Genomic DNA, 12,866 nt, shown 5'->3' with positions numbered 1-12,866 from the left:
TTAAGATGCTTTTTTTCTTTTTTTTTGTCTTTTTTCCTTTTCTAGGGCCACTCCCGTGGCATATGGAGGTTCCCAGGCTGGGGTTGAATCGGAGCTGTACACCGGCCTACGCCAGAGCCATAGCAACACGGGATCTGAGCCGAGTCTACAGTCTACACCACAGCTCATGGCAACACAGGATCCTTAGCCCACTGAGCAAGGCCAGGGATCGAACCCACAACCTCATGGTTCCTAGTCGGATTCGTTAACCACTGAGCCACGATGGGAACTCCTTAAGATGCATACTTAATGTGGACTGAATCTTAATATCCTTGTCTTCCTCTTCAACAATACAAGAACTTTAGATCACTAACTCTATCATCCCATCTTAGTTTATACAGTTTGAAGACAGTGTATAAAAATATCTTCATCAGTTCAGGCATAACATGATTCATAAATTCAAGTGCTACACAAGGTTTAGTGCCTTGACAGTGATAGCTGGATCGTGGTTCAGCTGGGACTTTGGATTGCATAGTGTCTAATTGGCTTCTCCACTGTGACATCCAAGAGGTCTCAGGGTTCCTACAGTGAATGCTCCAGTGAACAAAGACTCTATGTGAACTTTTATGACCTAGCCTCAGAAGTCAGTTACAGTTGCCTCTTCTGTATTCTGTGTTGAAGCAATTACAGTCCCTTCTGGATTCAAGGAATGGGCGATTGATTCCCCCCTCCTCTAGATAGGAACAATGTCAAAGGATTTATAACCATGTTGTTTTGTTTATTTGTTTGTTTTATTTTTTGGCTTTTTTTTAGGGCTGAACCCGTGGCATAGGGAAGTTCTTAGGCTTTAGATCCACAGCCATAGCACCGTGGGATCTAATCCTTGTCTGCAACTTACACAACACCTCATGGCAATGCCAGATCCATAACCCACTGATCAAGGCCAGGGACCAAACCCATGTCCTCATGGATACTAGTCAGGTTTGGTACCACTGAGCTGCAATGGGAACATTTTAAAAGGAAACCCTTCTAGTGGCACAAAGGTTGAAAAATAGCTCAGTGAAACAAGCCTGGGGAATTCAGAAATAAAACAAGAAACATATTGCTGTTTTACTGTGTTGTATCTTAGTATATTTTATTATAACAAATAAAATATTTTTATAACATTACATATTTGTTATATATTTATAATATATAATGTATAAAATATAAAAAATATTACATATTTATAACATTAACTCAGAGAAATGTTTTGTTAAGTGAGGCTGGTATTATTGGCTAACCTGGAAGAATACCACCTCATAGTACATATCAAAATAAAGTCTAGATTCAGGGGTTTGAAGGGGTAATAGGAGATTAATTACTAACTTTGTCTTTATACATGTTTTTACATTGTCTTACTAATTACCATAACTCTATCACTTTGTTTAAAAAGTAATTGGTTTTTGGAGTTCTCCGGTACAGCGGGTTAATGGGATCTGCCCAAGCTGGTGCTGTGGCTCAGGTTCAGTCTGACCTGGGAACTTCCAATTGCTGTGGGTACAGCCAAAAAAAAAGTAATTGCTTCTGAAAGAGCACATTGGGACACAAAAAGATCCAGGTAATATGTATCAACTGCTCATGGTTTGATGAGTTACATACATTTTTTAATTCTTTTTCAATCACAGGCAAAGCTGTGTTCTTGGCTCGTGATAAGCATCATTTGGCTGACCTAAGCCATCTTATTCGCCATGAAGCTCCGTACCTATTCCAGAAGTACATTAAAGAGTCTCATGGAAGGGATGTACGTGTCATTGTCGTGGGAGGCCGTGTGGTTGGCACCATGTTACGTTGTTCAACAGATGGGAGGATGCAAAGCAACTGCTCACTAGGTAAAGCAATGCAGGTGTCTTTCTGGGATATAAAGTAACGCTATTTAAGCTTGTTCAGTGAGTATTCGTGTATAACTCAGATCTTGAAAAATATCTTTAACATGTAACATGTAAATAGCCTATTTAACGATTAATAGGCTTACCATGAATATAATAAATATTAGAGTTGTTTTTCTAGTAGTGAAGTTGGATTTCTTTGAATCCTAAATTTGCTTTCAACCATGCCTGAATTTGTAACCCAATTCACATATGTATGAAATGTCTATCAGATTCCCTCTTTGGTAATAGATATTATTTTGTGTATAATTGGGAGCTGTGTTCTAACCATTTTACCTAACCCATTGGTCCAAAGAATCTTGCTGATTTTGACTCGCTTAAATGTGTATCTTCTGAGAGCTCTTATTGGTGAAGCGCCTCAGAGTTTTTTCTTCTGTATTTCACTTTCTTAATAATCTTACCTAGCTCTTGGCTTTAAATGCCATCTATATGTTATTTTCAAATTTCTTTCTTCCATGTAGGCTTTTCTTCCTGAAAAACTCAAGACTCTACCTACACTCAGCCAGCTATAGTATTTATGCAAAAGTTGCATGTTATTGCAAGTAAGATAGGCTTTGGTGAAAGTTCTTCAGAAATAATAGCACACTGAAAAGTTGTCAATTTATTGAGAGACTGGGTTGGAAGGGGATTCCCTAATGAAAGAAACTTCGACTTCAAAATCCCAATTTTACACTAGAATAACACCTTTGTTTTTGTGACTAATTAAAGGGTTAGCCAGCTTTAGTTTACTCAAAATTTATTATTTTGTTCTTATCTTGTTTCTCAGGTGGTGTGGGGATGATGTGCTCATTGAGTGAACAAGGGAAGCAGCTGGCTATCCAGGTGTCTAACATCCTGGGAATGGATGTATGTGGCATTGACCTGTTGATGAAAGACGACGGCTCCTTCTGTGTCTGCGAGGCCAATGCAAATGTAGGTTTCATCGCCTTTGATAAGGCTTGTAATCTAGATGTAGCTGGTATCATAGCGGACTATGCCGCCTCCCTTCTGCCCTCTGGCCGGCTCACCCGGCGTATGTCCCTGCTCTCCGTGGTGTCCACGGCCAGTGAGACTAGTGAGCCGGAGCTGGGTCCCCCAGCCAGCACTGCTGTCGACAACATGAGCGCAAGTTCCAGCTCTGTCGACAGTGACCCTGAAACCACGGAGCGAGAGCTGCTCACCAAGCTCCCAGGGGGCCTATTCAACATGAACCAACTGCTAGCCAATGAAATCAAACTCCTGGTGGAGTGATTCCACCAGTAAATAATTAACCAACAAAAACCCTTGTAAAACTTTCTTTTTCTTCCTTTTTTTATTCTTTTTTCTTTTTTCTTTTTTTAACCAACTTGCAATGCTGTTCATGGAAGATGCTCAGGAAGATGAGAAAAAATTGAGTAGGACTAGTTAAAGAAGGGGGAGATAGACAAGACCGCTATTAAGGTGATACTGACCTTAATTTACAAATCCTACAGAGAGAGAGGCAGAAGAGGTGAGATAGAAAAAAATTTCAGGCTTTCATAGTTACCCTTTTAAATTACTCAATGTGTAGGTTCTCAGGCCATGAAGAACTTTTTTTCATGGTCCCTTGCTTTGTTTTTGTACAATTGGTAGCATAACTTCACATTGTGTTATAATGGGTGAGGAAAACATTACCTAAATTACAGTTTTTTATACAAATCTAGAAATTCTGTCTATACTCTATTAACTCGCAGATTTATTTCATAGTTTATGAAATCTTGAGGGACGCTTACTGATTTTTTTTTTTTTCCCTTGATTTGGATGGGAGGGCAATGTGAATGTGACCCAATAAAGGATTTTTAATGACAAAATTGGCATGTTTGCATGATAAAAGGGAAATGAACAGTATTGCAATGTCTGGCACACAAAATAACATTTACTCCATTGTAGATAAAATTGCACTAGTTTAAAATATGTGCATTGACTTGTATTTGTGTTTTAGTCTTTTTTGAAAGATATATGCTGTTATGTTACTTTTTTTTTTAATACATGCTAGTCTTAACATTCCCTGATCTATGCCTGCATCTTTAACAATGGCCAAAGTGAAGAAAATGCTACCTTTTTTGTTAACAAGACACTGACTTGAAACATGTGCATTTAAAGCCTTTTATTTTTCCTTTTCTCTTTTGGTGGTTGGGCATTTAAAGAATAAGGACAAGGAAAAATATTTTTAAGGGGCCAAATCAAGGGCCTATAAGTATAAAGCTGAAGTGATTTCTAATACCAGCGTTATATATTTGCATTTTTCACATTTAATGAGGGAGCGCACATGCGCGTGCATGTGTGTGTGTGTGTATGTGTGTGTGTGTGTGTGTACACTCGCCTGTGTGTACACATGCATGTGTATATGTTTTGCTTTTTGTTTACACCAACCAATCAAAAAGGATAGATGAAAAGAAAATCTATGATGGGAAAGTTTTTTTCTTACTGTACTCCACTGGGTAGATATACTATCCAAAGGTACCCATACATACCTAAAGGCATAAGGAGAGTAGATGCTTCTTAGGCTTTTGTGTATATGTATGTCTTTTGGTTTTTCCTTTGGTTCTAGACTGTTCATTGTTTGGTTTATTCAAGGCTACATGCTTTTCTCCTGTTACACATAGGTTTTGGGGTGGGGTGGGGTGGACTGAACATTTTTGTTTGGGAAGGTATTGGGTCTCTTATAGCCCTACTCTCAAGCCTTCAGTACTCTCCACTCTTTATTTCTTTGTTTCTCAATTTATTAAAGCCCCAAGACTGCATATATGAGCCTTTAAACATAGGTAAAGCTATCACAGTGAATGGTTTGGAAGGTGTGTTAAGAAATCGAGATGCTCCAGAGTTCATCATAATTTTTCTAAACAGCAAGTTCCATCTCCCTCCAATCCTCTGAAGCTTTTACCCGAGTCCTTTCTTGCCTCTTCAGTGCTTTTTTTCCCTTCAGATGGACCTTAAACATAATTTCTTGGACACTACTAGAGAGACTTTGAGGCAGTAGTTAAAAATCAGTATTAACCAGCTCTAACAGAGGTTTGATCATGCTTACTTGTACAGTTTTCCCCCATTTAAAAAAGGAATGTAATAAAATTTGTTTTTTCCATAGAATTAAATAATATTAAAATTGAGTGAAAGGTTGATTGTTGACAAATAGAATAGTACCTCTAATCTGTGCAGTGTCTCATTTCACCTTAGAAAAATATACGTAAGAATTTCTAATTTATTTTAGGATATTCTAATCTGATCTAAAAGAATTTGACTTGTACAGGGTTATTGTGGGACATATTGTGGAATATCATAAGTACCTCTGACTCACTTGGTACTTGCTGAATGACCATGCTTTGGAAGATTCACACTATTTGGGATAGAGAAATAAACAAGGAAGAAAGGACTGGTTAATTAAATCATCATTCGTATGTGTTTAGAGAACATCTGGTTGTCACATAGATTATGATACATGTACTTTGCATAGTTACATATCACATATATATAGATTAATGAATTTTAAAACACGGCACACCTCCATTTGAAAATCTCAAGCAAGGTTTGTGTTGAGTGGGATAAGGCACCAGGAAAAATGTAGGTAGCCTTTTAAAAAATGTTATCGAATTAACCAAATAATTATAAGAAGTATCAGAGATTATTTCATCTTTAGTTTTACTCACTATCCATCTTTTGTGCATTCTTACTATATGAAAACAGAGTTAGCAACCTATTTCTGGATCATACGCTCATGTTAGAATCAAAAAGGCAGGAACGGTCATCTTAAGCCTTTAAAAACATGACTATCCTCTTGAATTCCCTCAAAGTAAGGTAAAGAATATGAACGAATCATACTGGAAGAACCCAAATTAAACAGCCCAGGTATTTAAATGAAAGTTAAATATATTTTCATATTGTTTAATAACTTTTGTATAATCTTTATTGCTATTATGAGAGGTAAAAATGTGTGTTTATCAAATATGTATAAATGTTGTCATGCCAAAATCTGAATTATTGTAAAACTATTGTCTGTTGTTACAATTGTAATTCTGAATTGTATTTAAAAGTAATTCTTTCTGATACTGTTTTTCTGTCACCCATGATGAAAAGTGGACTATGTATACACAAACACACAAATATGAACTATTGCATTTAAATTTTTTAATAGTTATTTTCTTTTGATTGGTCATTTTTGCTGACTTTAACTCCACTGAACTTTGAAATGTTTCTGTATATGCTGTCAATTACAAAAATGCCCTGGGTCAGCATTCAAGAGACTTGGCTTTCATGAAGCACTTTGTCAGACTTTGGAGAAGGTACTGAAGGCATTGAAAGAAGTAATTTGGCTGTCAAGATCATCTCTTCTTTTTCTCAAGAAGAAAACAATGGAAAAAGAAATTCTCTTCATTCAGTGAATCCCTAGTTTGGGGTCTGGGGAGCTTAGAGACACTGTGAAATCAAATCTTGTGTTACATTTTTCTTCTGGCTCACTCTTTTTGAGAAGGTTTATGGGCTATATGGCTGGTGAGACACGATCCCCTCCTAAGAAAATGTAGGTGCTCAGACAGGTAACCTCTGCTGCTACTGTTTTTATTTGTTTGTTTGTTTGTTTAATTTCTTTTAAAATTTGTTTTTGTTGTACTAGGATGTTTTAAAATGTAATATATTGCAGGATTTATAATGAGGTTCACTGCTTTCTTTCTTTTTTTTCTTAAAAAACAAAACAAAGTTTCATTTAAGATACATTTAGGCGCCTTTGAAGCTTCGATTTTGGAATGTTTCAGTAGTGGAAAGAAATCTGCTGTTGGAATCTTCTAGTCTTCCAGGTTTAATTTGAAATGTTTTTAGTTTTGTTTTGGATTTTTGTGTGGTATTTTATTTCCTTTATACCAATGGCCTTTTGCCATGCTGTTTTTCGGGTGGCTGCCTAACTCTAGTGAAAATTCTTTCTATATTAACGAAAATGTGGTGTTTTAAATTCCTTAATGTTTTGCATTTTTTAATTTGTTTTTAAAGAAATATTCTAACTGCTTGCACTATTACTGTTCTTTGCCAGCCTTTTCAGGAGCCAAAAAAACAAAAACAAACAAACAAAAAAATACCCAGAGAAAAAACTTTCCTTCTTCCCCCTTCCTGATGATGAGTGAGAAGTATTGAGAACTTTCGGGGTCAGTGCCCTTCTAAACTCCCCTTCCCCCAATAATGCAGCTGTAGAATGAATGGTAAATGCAGCGGTTTGGATTCAGGCACAGCCCCCGCCTGTTGGCAGGTAATTTGATTCTTTCTCCTTTTTTTTAATCACAAGGCTAACTTTACTTTCTTTTAAAAATTTATTTTCTTGATGTACTTTGAAGGCACTCATGGGTTTGTAATAATTTTAATTTCAAAAAGCAATATATAAATATATGTAACAAATAATTTTGATTATAGAAGAACTTTGGGGGTAAATTTTGAATTGGTTGGGATGAACTCAGGACTGTCTTTTGGGATTTGCTTTAGTCATTTAGACCTCTCCATTCCTTGCATATATGTCTATAGTATTTCAGAGTGTGACTTTTTTGGGTTTGTTTTTGTTTTGGGTTTGTTTGTTTCTTCCATTGTGCTATTCTGGCTTAAGCTTTTTCAGGGGTTGGTGTTCCGAATACACAGTGAGCTCACAGTATAAAGACATCAATTAGGAGTTGACAGGTATGGAAAACTAGCCTTTTGAAAAGGTAAAATTAGGTTCTAGGTTATATATATGGTAAAAATCCACCATAGCTTTCAGTTTACTTTAGTGGTTCTCTTTCTGTGATTTCACTATAAGAATGAAAGGGAATGATGAGCCAAAGATAGAAGAAAACAGTTCGGTTATTTTAGGAGCAGTGTGATTTTAGAATTAATCACTTTAGCATTTCTGAGACACTAGTTCTAACAAAGAGGTAGATGTCAGCAGTTTGAGCAGTAGGATAATGGTTTAAACATTCAAAAGTTAACAGGCTTGAGCAGATTGAAGAGTGTTTGTGAAGCACAAGATCATGAAGCCGATTAACCAAGAACAAATTTAGTGGCAGGAATAAGAATACAAATAATCCATTTTAATAGCCTTCCTGTTAGTTAATATACTATCACCTCCTGTGTACCCCAGTCCACTTACCCTTTTTCCTCCTTTTCCCTTTCTGTCTAAAATTTTATCTCTAATATGAGTTAATATCATTTTGGGAGATAATCTGCTTTCTAACAAGTAGAATTTTAGTGACAATAGTTAGGACCTTTTCAGGATATGTACTCTCCTGTCCTATCCAAGGAGGCCATAAGTCCAGTAACCCACTATTTTGTGAATAAGAAATCCTGGCTTATAATGCTATTTCTGTAGCTGAAGGCATAAGATAAATCATTAACCTGTTTTGTGCCTCAGTTCACTCAAATGAGGTATAGAAAGTCATTCCCCTTAAGTATCTTAAGATAAAAATATTTATATCTTGAAATATACTAAGAAGGAAATCCAAGCCACACCCCTGCAGTAATTTGTGATGTATACTAAATAGGCTTGTGTGCAAGGACCTTGTTCTCTTGCTGGTAAGAAGGGCCAGCGTTAGAATGTGTGCACTGTGTGGCTGCATGGGATGTGGAGTGTTTGTCAGTCTCTACTCTGCTGCCCTGTGAAGACCACGACATGTTAAGAATGATCTTGCTTCCAAATTTTACCATATTCAGACTAAATTAGCTGGGCCATATGTAGCATATATATCTGGCTGCCATTGTGGGTATTGGGAACATGAGGGGTGGGTGAATTGTTGTTGTTTTAGGTTTCAGTCAGACAGCCATCCCTGTGCCCCCAGTTCCCAGAAGCACAGCAGGCCTCTAGGAGCATCCGTGGGAACGGCGCAGTCCTGACATCACCACCTCTCCTGCTCAGGCTCATCCCATATACAGAGGTCAAAGGGGTGGGGTTTAAGATCGGGGGAAGGAATGAGAAAGCAGAAACAATGTCACTGCCATGCCACTGTTGACTAGCATTTGTTGCTTATGTCAGTGTTTAAATTGGCTTTTTTTTTTTTTTTTTTTTTTTTTTTAATCTGGGGGTAAAGGTAGTGGGAGGGTGGAACAGAAACAAACCATTGTTTCTAGTTCATTATTAATACTAGCTCATTCTTGGATATTGTTGCTTAGTAGTTAATACAGAAGACAAATCTAGACCCCAATAATAAGAATGGGACTAGAAATGAATTTCAGGATATTAACAAACAAAACATTTATGTGGTGTTGATTTCCAGTTGTACAATGGCTATTGCATTTGTCACTCTGTCTCCCTTTTTCTGCCCTCGCTCTTTTATGTATGTATCTAGTTTGAGGAAATGTGCATTTGTGGTCAGTCCTTTTAAAAGGACTTAATGCATTTATTACTCTTTTGTAAAAAATAATACCCACTGCTTATATGGGCATACAAATGCTACCCTATTTTAAATGTAGGTGGCGTATGTGTTCGTGTTTTATTGTATTCAGAGCCATTGTGCAATAAGCAGTCCAGAACATTGAAACTCAAGCAGGTAAAGCACCCTTAGTTTCTAGAATTATCTTTAAAAAACTCCTTTATTGCTATGTCTTCCACAAGTGTTTGGTAGTCTTTGCTGGCTTTGTAGACTACCCTGTAAGAATTTGTAGAGATAGGTGAAGAAGGAAAGTATAACAGAAAAGAAATGACTACTTGAGATGGCAACTGCTGAGGGTCTCAGTCTCCTTTCCTCCCAGCATGAGCATTGATCATACATGTTTTGATTTTCTGTGATTGGGAATTTTGTTTTAACTTGTGGTGGGGAGGTTTCAGGGAAACAGGAAGTTCATGTACATCTGAAAATATGAAATGTTAAAGAAATGAATTTTTCTCTTTTAACTTGAATAGTAAGCAAGAACTTTTTCTATATACCCTTCTGCTGCAGCAGAGAAATAAACTGGTAGGTGGCAGCAGAAGAGGAATTCTTCAGATTGATGGCTGCTGACAAAATTTGACAGACCATGTCAAGCAGGAGGGGCAAAAATGGAAACAGGACTAAGATTCCTAAATCTTGACTCTGCATGGTAAGTTAGTTTCATATATGTGCTTTCAGTCTGCTACCACTGTTCCCTAAGTCATTGTGGTGTATAGGGAAGTTCAGAAAGAAGGAAAGTCACGTGGTTCTTACTATAATATCTTAGTCTTTTTAACTTCAAAATGACTGATTTTTTTTTAAAGTTTATTATGAAATCAGAAGAAAATGGGCAAAATTGGTATTTTATAGATGGTTATTAGAGAAAATTAACATGAAATGTTAATCGATATGAAATTATACTAGTTTCAGGTGTAAAACATAATGATTGAGTATTTTTGTCTTTTGTCTTTTTAGGGCCACATCTGCAGCATATGGAGGTTCCCAGGCTAGAGGTCCAATCAGAGCTATTGCCGTCCACCTATACCAGAGCCATAGCAATGCCAGATCCAAGCCGCGTCTGCAACCTACATCACAGCTCACAGCAATGCCGGATCCTTAACCCACTCACCCAGGCCAGGGATCGAACCCGCAACCTCATGGTTCCTAGACAGATTTGTTTCCACTGCGCCACGACAGGAATGCATGCAATACATTATTTTTAACCATAGTCATCATACTGTACCTTATATCCCTATGACTTATTTGTAATTGGAGAAAATCAATTTTCAGTCTTTTAAAGTTAAATGCAAGTTTTCTAGGATATAAATATATGAACATTTTAGAAGTATTTGTTAGTATATTAGTACTCATATGTATTAATATATTGTGTAGCACATAGATGATTGCTTTCAGGTTTTATAGATGGTGAAAACAGGATGTCTAGACGAGAAATAATTATTTAAAGAAAAGAAGTCCTGGAGTTCCCATTGTGGCTAAGTGATTAATGAACCTGACTAGTATCCATGAGAATGCAGTTTCGATCCCTGGACTTGCTCAGTGGGTTAAGGATCTGGCCTTATTGTGGCTGCGGCATAGGCCGGCAGCTGTAGCTCAAACAGGTGCGGCTGTAAGAAGCAAAAGAAAAAAGTTCTGACTCATATTTTTTAGATTTATAAATTATACATAGCTATTTATATATCAGTATCTGTAGTAATAGATTGAGATATTGGCCTACAGAGGCCTGTCATGAAGGGTTAGAATTTTTAAAATAGAAAGCTTAGAGGTCAAGATTATATATAATCTTGGATTTGCAGAAAATTAGTAATTTAGCTGAGACTTCAGAGCCAGGACTACAATCCGAGTCTCCTAACTACCAACATAGTGCATTATATACTATGTACCCTTCAAAATCTACTGTAGTCACTGAAAAAGTGAAGTATTCTGCATTGAGAGCACTGTGATGTTAGAAATTGTCACTGCTGGCGTTCCTGTTGAATCCAACATAGGGCCTGTGAGGATGTGGATTCGATCCCTGGCCTTGTTCAGTGAGTTAAGGATGCGGCATCGCCACAAGCTGTGACATAGGTCACAGACATGGTTCAGATCTGGTGTTGCTGTGGCTGTGGCATAGCCTAGCAGCTGCAGCTCGGATTTGACCCTAGCCTGGGAACTTCCGTATGCCACAAGTATATCCGTAAAAAGAAAAGGAAAAAAGTCACTGTGCCATTTATATATTTGGTTAGGAGATTTAGGCAGTCTCTGGGTAGCCATACTAGATGGTACATAGAATTAATGGGTGAATCTTTATAGGGTTTGATAATAAGTGTCCCTGGTTAACAGAAAGTGCAAAGAAGGTTTTTTTTATGGTCAAGAGGGAAGAGGAATGAAATCAGTTTTACCAATAATCCTCTCCCTTTTCTCTTGCTCACCTTTCATTTCTCTTTTGGAAAATGAATTGATCTCCAACAAAGATTAAATCTTTTTTTTTTTTTTTTTCCTTGATTTTTTTAGGGCCACAGCATATAGAAGTTCCTAGGCTAGGGGTCACATAGGAGCTACTGCTATTGGCCTACACCATAGCCACAGCAACGCCAGATCCGGTATCCTCATGGAAACAACACTGAGCCACGACAGAAGCTCCTGGTAGAGCCAGTTCTGATGGCTCCCACTCTGCCTTTCCCACCATAAAAGCACTCACTCCACAGGTGAGCCAATGTGGATATTCTGCCAGCTATACAGTATATTAATCCAAGTTTGCATTTGGAACTTGGAAAATAACCAGAATGGATCGGGGTATCCACCAGGCCCATTGTGAGAAAGATCTGAGCTAAGGCGTTCCTGTCGTGGCTCAGTGGTTAATGAACCCAATTGTAACCATGAGGACTCTGATTCGATCCCTGGCTTCTCTCAGTGGGTTAAGGATCCAGTGTTGCCGTGAACTGTGGTGTAGGTCACAGATGTGGCTTGGATCTGGCATTGCTATGCCTCTGGCATAGGCCAGCAGCCACAGTTCCAATTGGACCCCTAGCTTGGGAAGTTCAATATGCTGCAGCCATGATGGGAACTCCAAGCTTTTTTAATTTTTAATAATAAGAACCTCAGATATCTTACAAGTCAGAGTTGTCAGCTGAGATGTAATTTCAAAAAACTGATTGTGATTTTATTCTTATTTTTTGGTGATCTAGATAATTTGTAATTTTTTAAATTGTCACATTTTAAATTTTCTTTATTTTCTTTTTCTTCTCATCCTAATTAAAAAGATGGTTGAAATTTGTGATAAGTGAGCTGTATGTGTTTTCTCCCAGGTTCTTTTGATCTCACAGAATGGATGAAGATAGATTTGACCATATGTTTTTTCAAATGGAGGATAGAAATACACAGAACAAGGAAGCAGTAGCTCTAACCTGTTTAATTCAGTGTGTTTTCTAAAATAAAGACACCAGACTGGAAATGAAGTATCATGGAGTATGATTTGTTCTCTTTGCAGCTATTTCTACCCACTCCATTTTGATGAATTCACTTCAGCCCATACATCTGGACTTGTCTAACTTTACATGTGTCATTCTCTCTCTGTTTTTTTTTTTTTTTTTTCTTTACTTTTTGCAAGATGAAA

At 37.3% G+C, this 12,866-nt stretch overlaps 2 protein-coding genes across 11 annotated transcripts in view; both read left to right on the top strand.

Annotated features, from left to right (window-relative positions):
* The window catches only part of RIMKLB (ribosomal modification protein rimK like family member B), a 110,653-nt gene extending 103,505 nt beyond the window's left edge, over positions 1-7,148 (top strand). For 7 of the 8 annotated variants that reach the window (XM_084956816.1, XM_084956820.1, XM_021092381.2 and 4 more), the window contains 2 exons: positions 1,647-1,850; positions 2,674-5,011. In XM_084956816.1, coding sequence (XP_084812942.1) covers positions 1,647-1,850; positions 2,674-3,137 — 668 coding nt within the window. In that variant the 3' untranslated portion in view covers positions 3,138-5,011. Of the gene's footprint in view, positions 1-1,646; positions 1,851-2,673; positions 5,012-6,921 lie in introns of those variants that run through there. The other variant, XM_084956821.1, reaches the window with a different exon arrangement.
* A2ML1 (alpha-2-macroglobulin like 1) overlaps positions 6,370-12,866 on the top strand; it is an 80,439-nt gene continuing 73,942 nt past the window's right edge. The window contains exons 1-3 of one of the 3 annotated variants that reach the window (XM_084956789.1): positions 6,370-7,134; positions 9,318-9,394; positions 9,785-9,923. The gene's annotated coding sequence lies outside the window, so the exon portion shown is untranslated. Of the gene's footprint in view, positions 7,135-8,893; positions 9,395-9,784; positions 9,924-12,866 lie in introns of those variants that run through there. The other 2 variants (XM_084956788.1, XM_084956790.1) reach the window with 2 other exon arrangements.

This window comes from Sus scrofa, chromosome 5 (genome assembly GCF_054392235.1).
Source record: "Sus scrofa isolate SSC_HxYL_T2T_F1_AM1 chromosome 5, Sscrofa_HxYL_maternal_Yorkshire_Landrace_v2.0, whole genome shotgun sequence".
Taxonomy (NCBI): domain Eukaryota; kingdom Metazoa; phylum Chordata; class Mammalia; order Artiodactyla; family Suidae; genus Sus; species Sus scrofa.
The sequence above is the reverse complement of the archived record's forward strand: the minus strand, read 5'-3'. Positions and strand labels throughout refer to the sequence as shown.